Source organism: Peromyscus maniculatus, chromosome 2 (genome assembly GCF_049852395.1).
Source record: "Peromyscus maniculatus bairdii isolate BWxNUB_F1_BW_parent chromosome 2, HU_Pman_BW_mat_3.1, whole genome shotgun sequence".
NCBI lineage: Eukaryota > Metazoa > Chordata > Mammalia > Rodentia > Cricetidae > Peromyscus > Peromyscus maniculatus.
Genome location: NC_134853.1, coordinates 92,302,870 through 92,319,064, shown reverse-complemented (window position 1 = coordinate 92,319,064; position 16,195 = coordinate 92,302,870). Strand labels below are relative to the sequence as shown.

The following is a 16,195-nucleotide window of genomic DNA, read 5'->3' as shown; positions in this document are numbered from 1 at the left end:
AGCTGAAATTTAACCTGGTCCCATCCTATTCTTTTCGAGGTTCGTGGCATAAAGTGTGAATGCGAGTGTGTCTCCCCCACGCCAGAAGCTTGCACATTGTGCTTATGGTGGGACTCTAGACTGTCCCATCCAGCTTAGTCCAGCGCCAGACCCCTAGCAGGTGCCTGCTGGGGGTAACTGGGGTTGGCTTGCTAAAGCTGTCAGCAAGAGCTTCAGTTCCCCCATCTCTGAAATGGGGGTGGCAGTGCTGAACCCCCCCCAGTGGGGGTGGGGTACAGGCTCTTTTGAGCCACCGAGTGAGTGCGGAACTCCCATCTGTATCACCGCTGCCACCTCCCGCGCCCCTCGCAGAGATGCAGCCCAGCCCGAGCTTGGGTGCCGCTCGGCGTCCCCATTGTTCAGGAGGGCGGAGATGCTGCCCACAGGAGACTCCCCGCCCCGGGTCCAGCTCGCAGCCCAGTGGAACAGATGACTTGGCCGGGTGTCCGCCGCGCAGGGCGCGTCCTTTGTCTGCTCGGCGGCGCCGGGTGCCCGAGGCCCGCGCCCCGCTTTCTGGTTAGACAAAGCCGGGGCAGCCGCGAACCCGGCCGGCTCCAACGCCGCTCGCGCCTCCCCGACGTCCCGCCCGCTCCCCTCCGCGCCCTCTGATTGGCCCGCGCCGTTACAAAGAGGCCGGGAAGCGGGCGGGTCACGTGGGTGGACGCGGCTTCCTATTGGGCGGGCTTGGCTGTCAATCGAGGAGGGCGGGCCGTGCGCGCTCCGCCCCGGTCTCTCCCTCCGCTCCGAGGCCCGCCCGCGGGGCCGGCCGCCTGTCAGAGGGAGGTGGCGATGGTGCGCCCGGTGGCGGCGGCGGCAGCGGCGGCGACGGCTTCCTCGGTCCGACGGCAGGGAGGAGAAGATGACTGACCGGCCGACTGGATGAATGAATGAATGGCGGAGCCGAGCGCGCCATGAGGAGCCTGCCGAGCCTGGGCGGCCTCGCCCTGTTGTGTTGCGCGGCGGCCGCCGCCTCCGCCGCTTCAACAGCCTCGGCGGGGAATGTCACCGGGGGCGGCGGGGCGGAGGGACAGGTGGTCGTGTCGCCCACCCCGGGGCTGCGGGACCAAGCCGGCCACCCCTTCCCGAAGGCCGCGGCTCCCACGGCGCAGGCCCCGCGGAGCGGCCCCCCGCGCACCCCAGACCGCAGAGCCGGGGCTGCGATCCCGTCCGCCGGCTCCCCGGAGACCACCCCTCTCCGCACCACCGCGCGACCCGCCGCCGCCACCTTCCCGGTTCTAGGCCCCTCGCCCGCCACCCCTTCGGAGGAGGCAGGCACTCCCGCCGCCACCCAACCGCCAGCCTCCAGACCCGCGCCCAGCACCCTTGAGAGCACAGCTGGCCAGGGGCCGACCACCCCCCTCGTCACCACCGCTCAGGCGCCCAGCACTCCCGGGACTCCGACCGCCCAGTCCCCGGACAGCAGCAGCAACAGCAGCAGCAGCAGCGTCCCGCGCACCACACCTGCCACCGAAGCCCCTGCTCCTCCTCCCCCAGGTGAGTCCCGGCGCTTCCTCGCCCCCTGTACCTTCCCTAGCCACTGCCCATCTTCACCCCAGCCTCTGTCACCCCGTTCTGGCCGCTTCTTGTCCTAGCGACTCCCAAAGGGACAATCCAGGCTCCAGCTACACTCAATCCCCATCCCTCCAAATCTAGAAAGTCTTTTGTCCCCCCCACCCGGTGCTATGCTCCATCCAGAGGGAGCGGCTGCTTAGCGTTCTCTTCCTAAAACAGGGTTTTCTGGCCTTTGTCAGAGTCCCAGAATGGATGCAAACTTTTGGGATCTGCCCAGAAGGCCACCCTGCCTGGGTTATTTGGGGGAAAGTTTGAAAGCTGGCATGGTGCTCTGTCAACACACAGGTAGAAACCTGAAGGGATTCCTCCAAAGCTCCAATTTCCTTGTTTGTTTCTTTTTGCTGGTGTAGTTAACAGATGCCGGGGTGTGTGTGTGTGTGTGTGTGTGTGTGTGTGTGTGTGTGTGTGTGTGTGTGTGTGTGTGTGTGTGTGTGTGTGTGTGTTTTGTGTGTGTGTGTGTGTGGTGGAAAACATACAGGGTGGATTTTGCTTACAAACAGGCCACTTCAGGCCTGAAATTAAAAAATAAAAACGGCATTGTAATCCATATCCTCTCTGCAAATAAGTAGACTTGGTAGGCCATTTGGGACAGGTGTATATCTAGGTTGCACGTTTATAAATTAGGTTAAATCCCTTCCTTGTACTACTTCATTTTGTCTCAATTCCAAGGTCAGTGTTTGGGCAAATGCCTTTTAAGCAAGGATGTCCATTTTTGCCCTTTAAAAACTAGAGTGTTCCTTACTGTTGATGCTGACATGCCCATTTCTGTTTGAGTTCACAATAGGAAATACAGCTCTTCTGCTAGTAAAAGTCTTCAAGCAAAGTTAAGAGACAACTGCTGTTCTTTCACCTCTTTGTACCTTAAGTGGGCCAGGAACTCAACCAATAAAGCCTACTTCTTTAAGACATTCAGCAAGTTTCTGAGATCTTTTGCTTTGCATTGGGGTGGAGATTTGCCCAAAGCGCTTGTCTAGCTTGATCTGATCATTGACCTAATTCTTTGGCTCAGTGGTTTACTGTGGAGTCAGGTATGGACTTTGGACTATAATTGAGTTGGTAGAGGATTTTCCCAGATGGCTAAGTCTTGAATTGTATGTTGGAGCTTGGCAAAGGCATAAATAGGAATGCAGATTATTCACCCCCAAGAAGCCACATTTGGATCTCTTTCAGTTTCAAGGAATGTATTAACTAGCTATTTTTTTTAACCTATTTGATACTTTTTGGCTTTATAAAAAGAGATTGACATATTACTAAAGTTAGACTAGTAGTTAAGTGTAGACTCTGAAGTCCATTTTTAGGTTTGAATTCCAGCTTATTCCCCCCTTTTGCCTGTGTTAAGTATGAACAGGTCACTTAGTCTTTGATTTAAGGCAACCTGGACAACATAGCAAGACTATGAAGAAAGACAAAAATAGTGGAGAGAGGTTAGGAGAGGAAAGAAAAAATTCACTAAGTTAATGCATACCTAACTAGTGCTTAGAATGGTTCCTGGTGTGTGATAAGGACCACATGTATGTCATTTCCCCCTTATGACCAGCTCTTTTTTTCTAACTGGAAAAATATTAGAGAAGCTGAGTGGCAACTTGTGATTTTTATACTTTGCTTTGGTAAATAGAAAAAAGATGTGAGAATTTCTGGAGTTTTAAGCACATGATATTTAAGTAGAAAATGCTTGCTTTTGTTTGTATCTGATAAACACGCAGTTGATGTTACTTCACTTTTATCATTTTGAATTCTTACTGTCAAAAGAGATCATCAGAAGCCTACAAAGAAAAAGGTAAAAGCCACTTTATCACTGCTCTCTAGTTCCAGTCCCTAGAGGTTACTCCTCTTAGCAGTTTGTTGGATCTTTAAAAAAATTTTCTGAGCATATTTCAACACACAAATACTTTAATTTTTAGGGCTCAGGGATAGGGATTTGCTTAGTGTGTAGAATCTCTGACACCATCAAAACTTAGTCAAATAGTTTGTAAAATTAAAATGCAATCATTCCATACATATTGTTTCATCTTGATGTATTCACTTAACTATGTAACATAAAACTTAATTTTTTTCATGTTAATACCTAGGACCTACCTTATTATTTCCAATAGTTGTATTTTTTATTGTAAATGTACACAGAATAAGCAGACTTGTTTAGCCAGTTCTTTATTAATTAATTTAACCAGTTCCTAATTTATATATATATATATATATATATATAGATAATAGATTGCTTTGAAAATTACAGAGAATGTATTCTTAAATCTATCGTGTATTTATTATATCCTCTAATATTTTCATACAAAATCAGTAATTATATTTCAAATCAATTAAAGTGAAGCAAATCTGGGGTGATGAATATTTGCTAATTTGAACTATTTTTAGTGGTTTCCATAGGCTAATATCTGTATGGTTGTCTTTCTGTAGCAAACACTTGGTAATATCAAACTGAGGTCATTTTCCTTTGTTTAAATAGTCTGTAATTTATTTCTCTTCTGTGAATTCATTCTGTTGTCTATGTTTAGTTCAAAGGTTTGACTGACTTTGTGGCTTTCTCGTAGGCAATCTTAGCTTTACAGTGATATAATCAAGTGGGACCTTTTAATTGTAGCATGGGTTCCATCTACTTTAGATAGTAAGCATAGCTGTTCAACAGAGGAAAACATCTCTATGAATTTGAGAGAGCTAATTTGGCTTGCAAAGCTGGATTTCCTGCCATTGGGGAAGATGGTTGTAGAATTTATTTCAACATTTCTGTGAGAACTGGGTACCATTTACTATATCATTTGAGTGGACAGGTCTTATATGAATCAGTAAGAATTTCTCTCCGGGAGATTTAGCTGAAAGCTCTTACCTACCCATCAGTTGGGGCCCAGTTGTTTACAGGGACACTGATCTGCAAACTGAAACTAATTACCCAGCAAACAGGCACTCTTCTCTCACAAGCCTGGTACAACACTGTAGGGATTGGTTGGATGAAGGGTGGAGAGAAATTCTGTGCTCTTATTAGAGAGTAATAATCAGCAGTAAGGCCCTGAGGTAATGACAAATGCTTGCTTGCTTGTTTATTTTAAATGGACTTCTGAGGCTGGTAGGAGCTTAGAAGCCATTAAGGCCCAGCATGGCTCTACATTTTAAGAAATGCTTCTATAGCCTTAGGTGAAACACCTCTGCCTGTACCTAACATCTGACTAGATGAATTGGCCTTTGGGAGCATGTACAACAAGTCTGCTTTCTCAGTGCACTTCTTTAGATTTTGCAGATGTGATCGTACTCTGAGTCTTAGCTAAATAACCTCAGCTTCTTCAATTGGTCTTTGACACAGCTTCATATTTCTTTACTTTCCTGGTCACCTCTATTCTGAATCTTTTTAGTCTTTGTGTGACTCTCCTAAAACAGAACAGAACTGAACCTAATAGTCTAGATGTACTCCAGCATATCTCATAGCAAAGAGAGTGGTTACCTTGTTCCTTCTGGGTACAATACTGATTATATATTTAGTTCCCTAAGCACAGTATCTTTATTTTTTTTCAACCAAATTATGTTGTTGATTCATTGAGTATATCAAGATATCAGACTATTTTAACTTCTTCATATATTTTTTTTTAAAATATGTGTTAGATAAATCTTTTATCTGGACTTAAATTTTTGTGATTTTCTAAAATATAATCTAAAGCATTTGAGAAGCTCATTTGAGAAGATTGATTATGGTAAATTCAGATGATCTTTTTCACTCCAAATTTGTCAGTGTACTCCACCCAGGTTGTTCACATGACTTACAGGGTGTTCCTCTAGACCAAGTCTAAGGACAAGTCAGGGCAGGTTATCCTTACCTCACTGGAAAAAGAAATCCATGGATGGTAAAACAGTTTGGAAGGGAAGGGATAATAGTTTAGACTAGTTCTCAAGGTTCTCTTCCAGCTCTTAAGGTCTGTGATGATTAGATGTACATGACTCAAGGTACATGTGTACCCCATAAAGAGTCTTTAATTATTTACTTATGATCCAGACTATAAGAATAGACTTTGTTTAAGCAAGCCCCAGAATCCAGTTGAAATCTCTAACTACTATGAGGTATGAATGCAATATTACAAATGGAGTCTATTTGATTTGTTTTATTTGCTTGGTTTTGTTTAAGGTCTAGCTGTATACTTCAGGCTGACCTCTAACTTGTCGTCCTCTTGCTGCTATCTGCTGGGTGGTTAGATGTGCCACCATGCCTGGCTCTTCACAGTCGATTTGAAAGGAACATTCTAGAAATCCAGGATCTTCTAGCTGGATGAGAAAATGCTTTCTTTATCCTAATAGTCTCTACTACTAAAGCCCAGAGTCTTATTGTGTGTGTTTATTTGCGACTGTAACATTTCTTTTGTGGAAATACAAACTGTATAGGCTCCAAAGATAATAAAGATTCAGAGTCTTTTATCTAAAACCTGTGTGTTTTCATATATTGGAGAATATTTCAGATTTTAGAAAGTGGACAAATCCGTCATAGTGAAGCTAGAAGAATATCTAGTAACCAAACTAATGAAGACATCCAATATTAACATGTACATTCAGTGGGATAAGGACCTTAAGTAGCCTTTCATTCAATCAGGTCAGGCTTTGTTGGCATGCCCATTCAGGGAAGGGCTTGCAGGACAGACAGTCTGGTTCTTTACCTGTCTTGGAATACATACATACAAGCACTTCCCTCCACATTTAGATAAGGTCTCACTATATTGCCTAGGTTGGCCTTGTATTCATGGACTCAATCCATCCTTCTGCCTCAGCCTAAGTAACTGAAATTACAGGAGCTCACCATTATGCCTGAATTCATGATAGTTTTCTTCAACATTTGTTGGGCAGGACTTGTAGCAGCTGCCAATACTTAAAAACTACTCTTGAGTCCTATCTCTGCTTGTGGCCATTTGACAAAGGAGAGGTAAAGGAAAGTCTTGGCTCAACCCTGCCAAATGAGGACAGAAGAATCCTGTGGTCAATATTTTTCTGCCCCTGCCTGGGAAGGGGACTAGGTTGACCTGAGGCAGACTCTTCTGTCTTGGGAGAGGGGCTCCAGGACACTGATTTTAAGAGTAGTTCAGAGCTGGGGGCTTCTCTGTCAGCACTGATTAAAGCTTTATGGGTCACCCCTCATCAGAGCTGTAGTTTGGGTGCCCATCTTAAGCCCTGTCCCTTCCTTGGGCTAGTTGTGGCTTGGTCCTAGAATTGGGCTGCCTGCCCTGTCCTCTACACCCCAAGAACCAGAGTAGACTAGAGGGAAAACAGGCATTTGTTTAAAGACAGGTGGGCGCTGGAAACTGAGAATGCCCTGCATAGCCTTTTCATTTGAAGACAAGATGGGAGTCTAGTGTGTTCTGTGTCTCTCCTGCTTTAGGGCCAGACTGAAGTGGAAGGGTGTATAGACCTTAGTATCATGAAGAATTTACTGGTGGCTGGGACCTCACCATGGTTTTGTTAGAAGGGGGTCCACTTGAGGCTAATGAAGCTTAAGCCCCTTCTGGTATCAGTTCTAAATCTTGTTATCTTTTGCTACTAAGAGTTACAGAAAAAAAATATTTGATTTTGGATCTTCTACTATTTAGCATTAGGTTTGAGGGTTCTGAATCACTATAATAGTAGTTGCAAACACACTGTGCTCCTGGCACAGAATATTTTGCATGTGTTAAGTATTTAATCCTTAGAACAGTGAGGTACTGAGTTATATAGTATGATCCTCATTTTTTTCTGATGCTAGGGATTCAATCTAGGCCCTTGCATATGAGAAGCACATACTCTGCCTTTGAGCTGTAACCTCAACCTCTGTTTTATAAATAAAGAAAACTGAGGCCCTGAAGCAGTGCTCTTTGGTATTTGCTTTCTTGTCTGCTGTTCATCCATCTTTATGTTTTTGTTTTATAATGATTTATGGCTGTGATAGTAAACTGTAGTTCATCTTTTTGATTGGGGTTTATCTTGCTTTGATGGATGTATTTGTTTGAGTTATCTTTAGGTCCAGACATAGAACTTCTTATATTTACTATATCTTACTCCTGGCCTTAGTGCTTAGTTCCTTAGTCTGATTAGTTTGTGGAATAGCATAAACTCCATAACATTAGTTTAGAATCTTTTGAATAATGTCTCCAGGAAGCCTTCTGGCTAGTCGAAATTTTACATATTGAAATAATCTGACTAGGTCTCTTTATCTTGATTTAACTAAAGACTCATAAAAATAAAGTGCATTTCTTTTCATCTCAGCATTCTAAACATGTGTGCATTACCTTCCAGACATCCTGGCACTCCTATAAAAAGAATGCACTGAAGTATTACAGTGATGTTTTTAACTGATGGGCAAATTGTGGGTAGAGAGATTACTGCTCTGGGGCACTTCATAGAGCAGAGCAAATAGAGATAGATGATCTTGCTTAGCTGAAAGAAAGTTAGATGAAATTTTTAGTTACAAATAGTTGTTTTTTTTTTTCACCAGCGTTCCTGGCAGTTTTATTTTATTTTTTTATTTTATTTTATTTTTTTTTGTAAATTTATTTTACAACATCATTTAGTTCAACATAATAGCCACAGAGTCCCCTGTTCTCCCACTCTCGCCCCCTTCAATACAAATAGTTTTAATATATGCTTTTTGCCTTGGTCTTGATTTTCTGTTTGTTTTCTTTAGATATAAAAAAATCTTTATTGTTAATTTTGGTATTATATTACAGGTACATCTGTGGCTACTTTTTTTTTTAGTAGAAACAGCTACACCATCTGCACTTCTAACTTTAAAAGGAGTTTGTTTTTTTTTTTTAATTGTGGTGAAGTAGATAAAGATTCCATATGTGTTTGAATCACAGTAAATATTTGCTCAAAAGTAATAATTTTTTCGGTCTTTCTGCATAAGTATGTCCAATAAATTATGTCAAAATAATCTCTTTAGTAATGCTACTCTTCAATGGGTTACTGTCAGAGAACTCTTTCCCAACTTTCCTTCTCTACTTGCTGATGTTTTCAGTGCAAACTCCTCTGTGTGTTTCTTTTACTCTGTCTCATTCTTGGGCCCTACCCCTCTTTCCGTGTTATTTAAGGAGCCAAATTACCCTCTCTAGTGAACAATTTACCACTTTGTCCTCCTTCAGTGCCTCCTCAAAGCCTGATTCTTCTAAGAGATCTTTCTAGATGAACAAAAAGTCCTTGAAGATGTCTTGGTATCAGGGTGCATGGGATTGAACCCATTTCATGCAGAACAAAACCTGTCTGTTTTTTTTTTTTTTTTTTCTGTGACTTGGACTTTTTTCCTGATGATTTGGTTTTAGTCTACTTAATTTAGATTATTAAGTCTACTTGATAAGAAAATACCATTTATATAATAAACATATGTACTTTTTTCAGTACATGGTACTGGAAAAATGGAAAAACTATTTCTCCCTAGTTTTATTGTTCTGTTTTGCTTTTTAGTGCTGGGAATCAAATTCAGGACCATCAGTTTGAATACTGGGAAAGCACTTTACCACTGAGCCATATGCCCAGTCCTGGGGTCTTCATCATTTTTCACCTTTCCATTCCTTCTAAGTAACAATAAAGAAAAAAGAATCTTTCCTAACAACAAAATATAAAGTTATTTTAAGGAGCAGTTTTCTTTTTCTGTTTATGAATAATATGATCTACTTCTTGATACATTGATTTGGTATATGAGGCTTAATTTGGTTAAGAAACAAATGTTTTGATATTTCAAATGACAGAATTTTCCCTGTATAAATACACCTAAAGTTAATAGTGAACAGAATGTGTCTAATAATTAACAAGTATGGTTCTCAAACTACTCTTAGAATCCTCTAGAGTTTTCCATCAACCCTGGGTTAATTTCTGTGTATTATATGCATGTAAAAAGGCTTAGTTTCTCCCCTCTATTGATTCTTTTATAGGTAACTTGATAAGCTTCACGTTTGATCATTTTTATTTCTAGCTGTTGTCCTTGAGTTTAATTCTTTTGCTGATTTAGCTACTCATATTTAAATAGCAAGGAAATGGTGATTAGAGACTAGGGTCACTACATTTCTTTCCTAGAAGTAAATGGGGTTCAATATAATAAAAAGAACACAGTCATAATTGAAAATAAATGGTCTGGAGATAACAAGTTAAGCTATGGAACTTGATTGGGAAACTCAAGTAAATTTCTCTTTTTCATTTTAAAATATTGTTTAGGAATAGAGATAATAGGTATCATTTGTGAATATCTTAATCTACCTCTTCAGTTGTGTTGTCTCAAATGAAATTGCTAGTGTAAAAGATACTTCCATTTTACCTGTTCTTTCTTGTCTGATATTTAACACTGTGGCAAGGAATATAGAGTATTTTTATGGCCGATTGCTTGTCAGGATTTAAAATATATATCACTTCTTAAGCAATAAAGAGTTAATGTCTTCATCTTATAGATGGCAAATACTGGGACTCAGGAAGCTTAAAAGGAAAGGAGACCAGTGAGATGATTCAGCTGATAAAGGTGATTGTCACCAGTCGATAACCTGGGTTCATTCCCCTGGACCCATGTGGTAGAAGGAGAGAACTGGCTCTTTCAAGTTGTCCTCTGATTTCCACATGTATATGGAAGCACACTCTGATGTATAAGCACATGTACACACCCCATGCACCTCTACACTAAATAAATAAATATAAGAGGGAAGGAGAGAATTAACTCCCACAGTTGTCCCACAAGTGACCTCCCACACACTCAGCATGGTACATACACACAAAATAAATAGATGTAATTTTAAAAGAGGTTATGTACATTTATTTCACCACTGATCATCTTCAACTAGGTTTTCAATATTTATTGATTAAATGAATGAAGGAGGAGTGATTGGTAGTTAAGAGTAGGTATGCAGTATGTTCTTGAGGAAAATAATGTAATCTTGATTTTCTCTTTTAAAATAAACTTCCCTCTAGCTTTTCCCTTTTTCGTAATAATAGGGCATGTGGAACTCTGAGAACTCTTATATTAAATTAATTATTCATTTTATTACATGATTTTTTTCCATTCTGTTTTTCTTAGTTAAAAGAAAAACTAAAATAGACACATGAGAATCTGATGACTTTTGTGGAAAGAATAGCTAAGTTAGAAAGCTGAGTCCTTGTCTATAAAGATATGGGGCTTGGGGTCCTTTTACTAATCTTGTAATTTGGGTAAGTAATTTCATTTATAAAATGAAATGAGACTTTTGGCTTGTAAATAGGGCTATATGGGTACTTGTGCTTCCTCAGATGTATTTGAGGGCCAGTATTGGGATGAGAGTGGTCAGGTGGGTCTACTCATGCAATCATCAACCTCCAGTCCTCACTTTTCGCTCCCATACACTACCTACCCTCCAGTTAGCTATGTTCTTATCTGATTTGCATAATGGGTACATTCTTTCAGTAGAGGTTTAAATAATAATTCTCCTACTCTATAAAGTTTATGGTTAATACAGTATAGTAGTTTATGAATTATTATATAATCATCAAAAGCCTTCCAATGGGTAGCAAAATACATAGGAAAGAGACCTAACAAAATAGTTATTGATGAAAGCTAAGTAATGGAATTATGAATAAATTTTAAGTCTCTTCTTTGTGTCTTGATGAAATTTTCAAGTTGTTTTTTTGTTTACTGTATCCAATTTTAATTCTATAGTCATAAGATAAACATAAAATGAGAGCAATGGACAATAATTGTGATAAGCATGGTAAATCTCTATGTACATGAGATTATGTTTGATGATATGACAGAGTCATTTGCCTACAATTCTGTAATTGGCTTAGCAAGTTTGATCTACATCTGAGATATTTGCTTAGTGTCAGTGACAGATAATTCTGAAGAGAGAATCTGCAGAAGAAGCTGTCTTGAGATAGGAAACCTTCTGAGGCCTGACAAACCTCAGGCAGGTAGAGATGATGGATCATATATCCATCCATCCATACACACACACACACACACACACACACACACACACACACACACACACACACACACGTGTATGTGTTCTTTAGGAAAGATTAACTAGGTCTTCTTTTTCTCCATTTTATTCAGTCTAAAGGATTTGAAACATGCACTTGAAAATCAATTTATCTTTCACCTTGTATAAAAATCAATGGGGCCCCCAACTGGATCAGGCCCTCTGAATAGGTGAGACAGTTGATTGGCTTGATCTGTTTGGGAGGCATCTAGGCAGTGGTACCAGGTCCTGGGCTCGCTGCATGAGTTAGCTGTTTGAAACCTGGGACTTATGCAGGGACACTTGGCTCAATCTGGGAGGAGGGGACTGGACCTGCCTGGACTGAGTCTATCAGGTGGATCCTAGTCCTCGGGGGAGACCTTAATCTGGAGGAGGTGGGAATGGGGGGTGAGCTGGGGGGAAGGGGAGGGGGGCAGGAAGGGAGAGAACAAGGGAATCTGTGGCTGATATGTAGAACTGAATAGTATTGTAAAATAAATTTAAAAAAATTAAAAAAAATGGTTGAAAGACCTTAATTTAAAACCAGAAACATTGCAGCTTTTAAAAGAAAACATGGGTGATACCTTCGAGACATTAGGGTAGGCAAGAACATTTTTAGTAGAACACTAGTATCACAGGAACTAACCTCAAGTATCAATAGATAGGGCTTCATGAAAATTAAGTTTCTGTACAGTGAAGAAAATAATGAGCAGAGCAAATAGCCCACATAATGGGAGAAAATCTTTACCAGCTGCACATCAGACAAGGGACTGAAATCCAGAATTTACAAAGAATTGCCAAAATTAAATAACAAGGAAATAGAACAGCCAATTAGCAAATGGACAAATGAATACATATACTTTTCAAAAAAAAAAAGAAAAGAAAAGAAAGAAACACAAATGGCCAATGACTATTTTTTGAAAAGTTCAGTATCCCCAGGCATTGGGAGAATGTAAATTAAACTATTTTGAGATACCACCTCATCCTAGTCAGAATGGCTATCATAAATGAATATGACAACATATATTAGACAGAATGTTGAGAGAAAGAAGCCTTATTCACTGTTGGTCGGGGTGAAAATTAATACAACCATTGTGAAAATTGGTTTGGAGATTTCTCAAAAACTTAAAAATAGAACTAGCATATGACCCAGCTATTTCATTCCTGCGCATATACCCAGAGAATTCCACATCGTGCCATAGAGATTGCAACCCCATGTTTGTTGCTACTTTATTCACTATAATAAAGAACTGAAATTAACCTAGTTGTCAATCAAAAGATGAATGGATAATGAAAATTTGCTATACATATAAATGGAATACTATTAGAATGTATAATATTATTAAGTGTGTCCAAACAATCTCAGAAAGAAAAAATATGTTCTCCTTCATATGTAGAATCTATCCAATAATATATGTAGATATGTAAGCAATATGCATGTGGGTACAATGTAGCATATAGAAAAGAAGACAAAAAAGGCTAAATATTAGAGGATGAGGAAGGAGTATGTGCAAGGTAAAGGACACAAGTTATGAAAGACAATATAAAGCTAGTTGTTTTTCTAGTTTAAATTCTGTTATGCATTTTTTAGTTTTGAAGGCAGATAAATGCATAAAAATATATTTGGTAGTGACAATGTAAAATTCAGTCTGAAGCTCCATAGCTTCTGTTCCCAGTGCTATTCTAGCTGTATAGAAGTTCATTGAGTTGTACAGTTTTGGGGTCTGGTTAATTTGGGTGTGTGATTTTTTTTAATTCATGATTTTCAAAATATACAATAAAATTTAAAATAAAAAATTAAAAATTGATTTGTTAAAATAGACACTGTTTAAAGTGAAGAATATTTTAATTTGTGCCATTGTTCACTGTCTTTAACAATAGAAGTCTATAATTTTTTTCCCCTTAAAGACACAGAGACTCCCTAGAAGTTTGGTTTCAGTCTGCCCATATGTTTTGCAATTAGATCAGATGGGGTTGCTTTTATACTGGTAATAGGACAGCTGTTCTATATGATGCCATGCCAGGGAGAGAGCTAAGCTCCAAGGAAAGGAGAAATTTATTCATTTGGAAGAAGGAATGTATTCTGCCTAGTCAAAGAGAAAGTGATAAGGAGCAGGAATGTTTTCAACTTGCAAGAGGAATGTTAAATAAAATTTAGTTAGTCAACATTAGGCCCTTGAGATAACTGATTTTGAAAGCATGTCTCAGTCTTGCATGGTTCTTAGCAGCTATTATATTTCCAGGGATTTTCGTATATTTTCATGATTTATTTTAAACCTCATTCTTTAACTTCATGTATGTGGGCAGAGAGGAGAGCAGTAAGCAGGATATGATAGTTCCAAGTTTCTTTTAATTTTTTTGTTCATTAGATATGATTTTTTGTTTTAGTATATTCTAGGAAATATGTTTTGGGAAAAAATTGGGTGAACTGAATAGCTTTTTAGGTTTTCTTCAGTCTTGTCAGTCATTTATAGAACTGTAATCCAGGTGTGGGAAGGTTATTGGGAATAATGGAGTGAATTAGGGGTGCTCTACATTCCAATGTGCTCCTTCTGTCTTATTTTCCTGTTGAGGCTTGGTCAAAAGAGGATATCAGGACTTTGCTGCTTCACATTTCTCATCGAGTTTTATGTTCCTTACATCCCTAGTTCTGTGTGTACAGCATTAATAGTACAAACCCCCACCCACTAACAATGTGTGGGATAATGAATAGCTAGACAGTACACCAAACACACAGAGCAATTTGGCTGTTGGGTATTATTATACTGAATTGTTGGTGTATTGCCTGCAAACTTATCCCGTTTAACTGGTTTTAATTTTTATGTTAGTTTGTTGTTTCAACTTGTCCACAAATGCAGGACTGAATAGTCCAGCTAATCAGTGGAATGGCAGTCAGAACAAAATTAGTCTTTCTTTCATTGATTTTTGTATTCTGTAGAACACACTTTCTGATGGTCTCGTGTCTTAGTTTTTCTATCTATAGAATGAAATATATTATTTTAGTCTCCCAAGGTTTTTGAGAAGTAACATATCAGTCAATTTGGGTTTTTCTCAAACAAAATGGCTTTATAGAGTTCAAACTCTTCTCTAGTATTTTCCTCAAATTATATGCTTTATATTTGTTTATGATATAATGTGAATAAGCTAGCTTTGTTAAAAAAACACATACAAATTTATATATCATTTTATATATGTTATGTTTTAAAGTATTTTTGGATTAGCCTTTTGTATAATAAATTGTGCTGTGTTTTTTAAAAGTTTGGGATACTTTAGTGCTATTCTTTGTTGATTACCTTGATGATATAAAAATAATAAATTAAGCTTTATAAATGTTTAGTATTATTTCAATTTTTTTTTTTAAATTTTGGGACAGGGTCTCACTGTCTAACCTGAAATTTCACTGAGTGAAATTAGAGTGGCATTGAGCTTAGGATCCTCCTACTCCAGCCTCTTAAATTCTGGGATTATAGGCAGGTGCCACTAGGCCTGTCTCATGGTTGTGCTTTTTTAAATGGATTCTAGTTAACCATTTTATGCTTAAATACATAAACATATGTTCATTTTAGAAAATGTAAGCAATTATAAAATTTAAAAGTGAACCCACAGATAATGAAAATGACATTTTAGTGGTAACCAGAGATATTTTTCTATTAACATTGTTTTTTTCCCCCTTCCCTGCCACTGAGATAATTCTGTATGGATATAATGCATAGATACTGTTCTTTCACTTAACTTTACACATTTCAGTGTTTTAAAATGAGATGGCTTCCAATTGAAGTTGAAAGTAGAACCTTTGTTGTTATTATGCTAATTTATTTAAAAAAAACTTTGAAAGCTTGGTGTGTTCAAATTAACATATCAGATGACTCCTAATATTTATAGGAAAAAAATCTATCCTGTAAATCTTTTTGTCATCAAGTTTAATATTTTACTCCTCCATTTCTCACAGCAATAAATGAGATTACTTATTTGTTAAGAAAACAAAAATGCAAGTTGTATTTAGCACTCGGAAGTCAAATATATGAAAGATCTACAAGGAAAAATTCTCCATATTTAAACAATTTATCTGATTTCCATAAAGAATACAAATCTACTTTAGATAGTGACCAAGACTCCCTATGATACTTTGCTTGGCGTTCTCTGGCAGAGCCAGATTGGTGACATGCTTTTTGTGTGTTTTTCCAGTACAAACATGCTTTTTCTTGGGAGCAAGGGGGACCATGAAGCCTAAAGCAGTCTGGAACCAAGCCTGGCATGTGGTATTTTCAGTCCTGTGGTTAGATGCCAAGGTGCCCATCTGCCCTGCTCATATATTGCCAGAACACTTAGGTGCTATGCTGAGGCCATGGCTTAAATGTAGCTCTGTCCTTCCACAAACTGGTATCTGTCCTAGACAATGAACTGTACTTTCTCAATTTTGAACTTTGAAATCAATAGTAAATTGTAATGCTATTGAGAAAGGATTAGCTTAATGAATGTAAATCAATTTGACAGTGTTAAATAATCAGCACTTAGATTAATAGATACCACATACTAGTACTCCAAGTCAGCTATTATTATTAATATTGCTTTATTTCCTATCAATAATATTTGGGTAACATCGAGAACATTGTCTTTTAATTCTAGATTAATAAACTTATCTTCTTCCTTGACAGTCTGGT

The 16,195-nt window shown here is 39.1% G+C and overlaps 1 protein-coding gene across 1 annotated transcript in view; it reads left to right on the top strand.

Moving 5' to 3' along the window:
* The first annotated feature begins 800 nt into the window (after nt 1–800).
* The window catches only part of Megf9 (multiple EGF like domains 9), a 113,469-nt gene continuing 98,074 nt past the window's right edge, over nt 801–16,195 (top strand). The window contains exon 1 of the mRNA XM_006996727.4: nt 801–1,533. Within this exon, the coding sequence (XP_006996789.1) occupies nt 927–1,533 (607 nt within the window). The 5' untranslated portion in view covers nt 801–926. The remainder of the gene's footprint in view (nt 1,534–16,195) is intronic.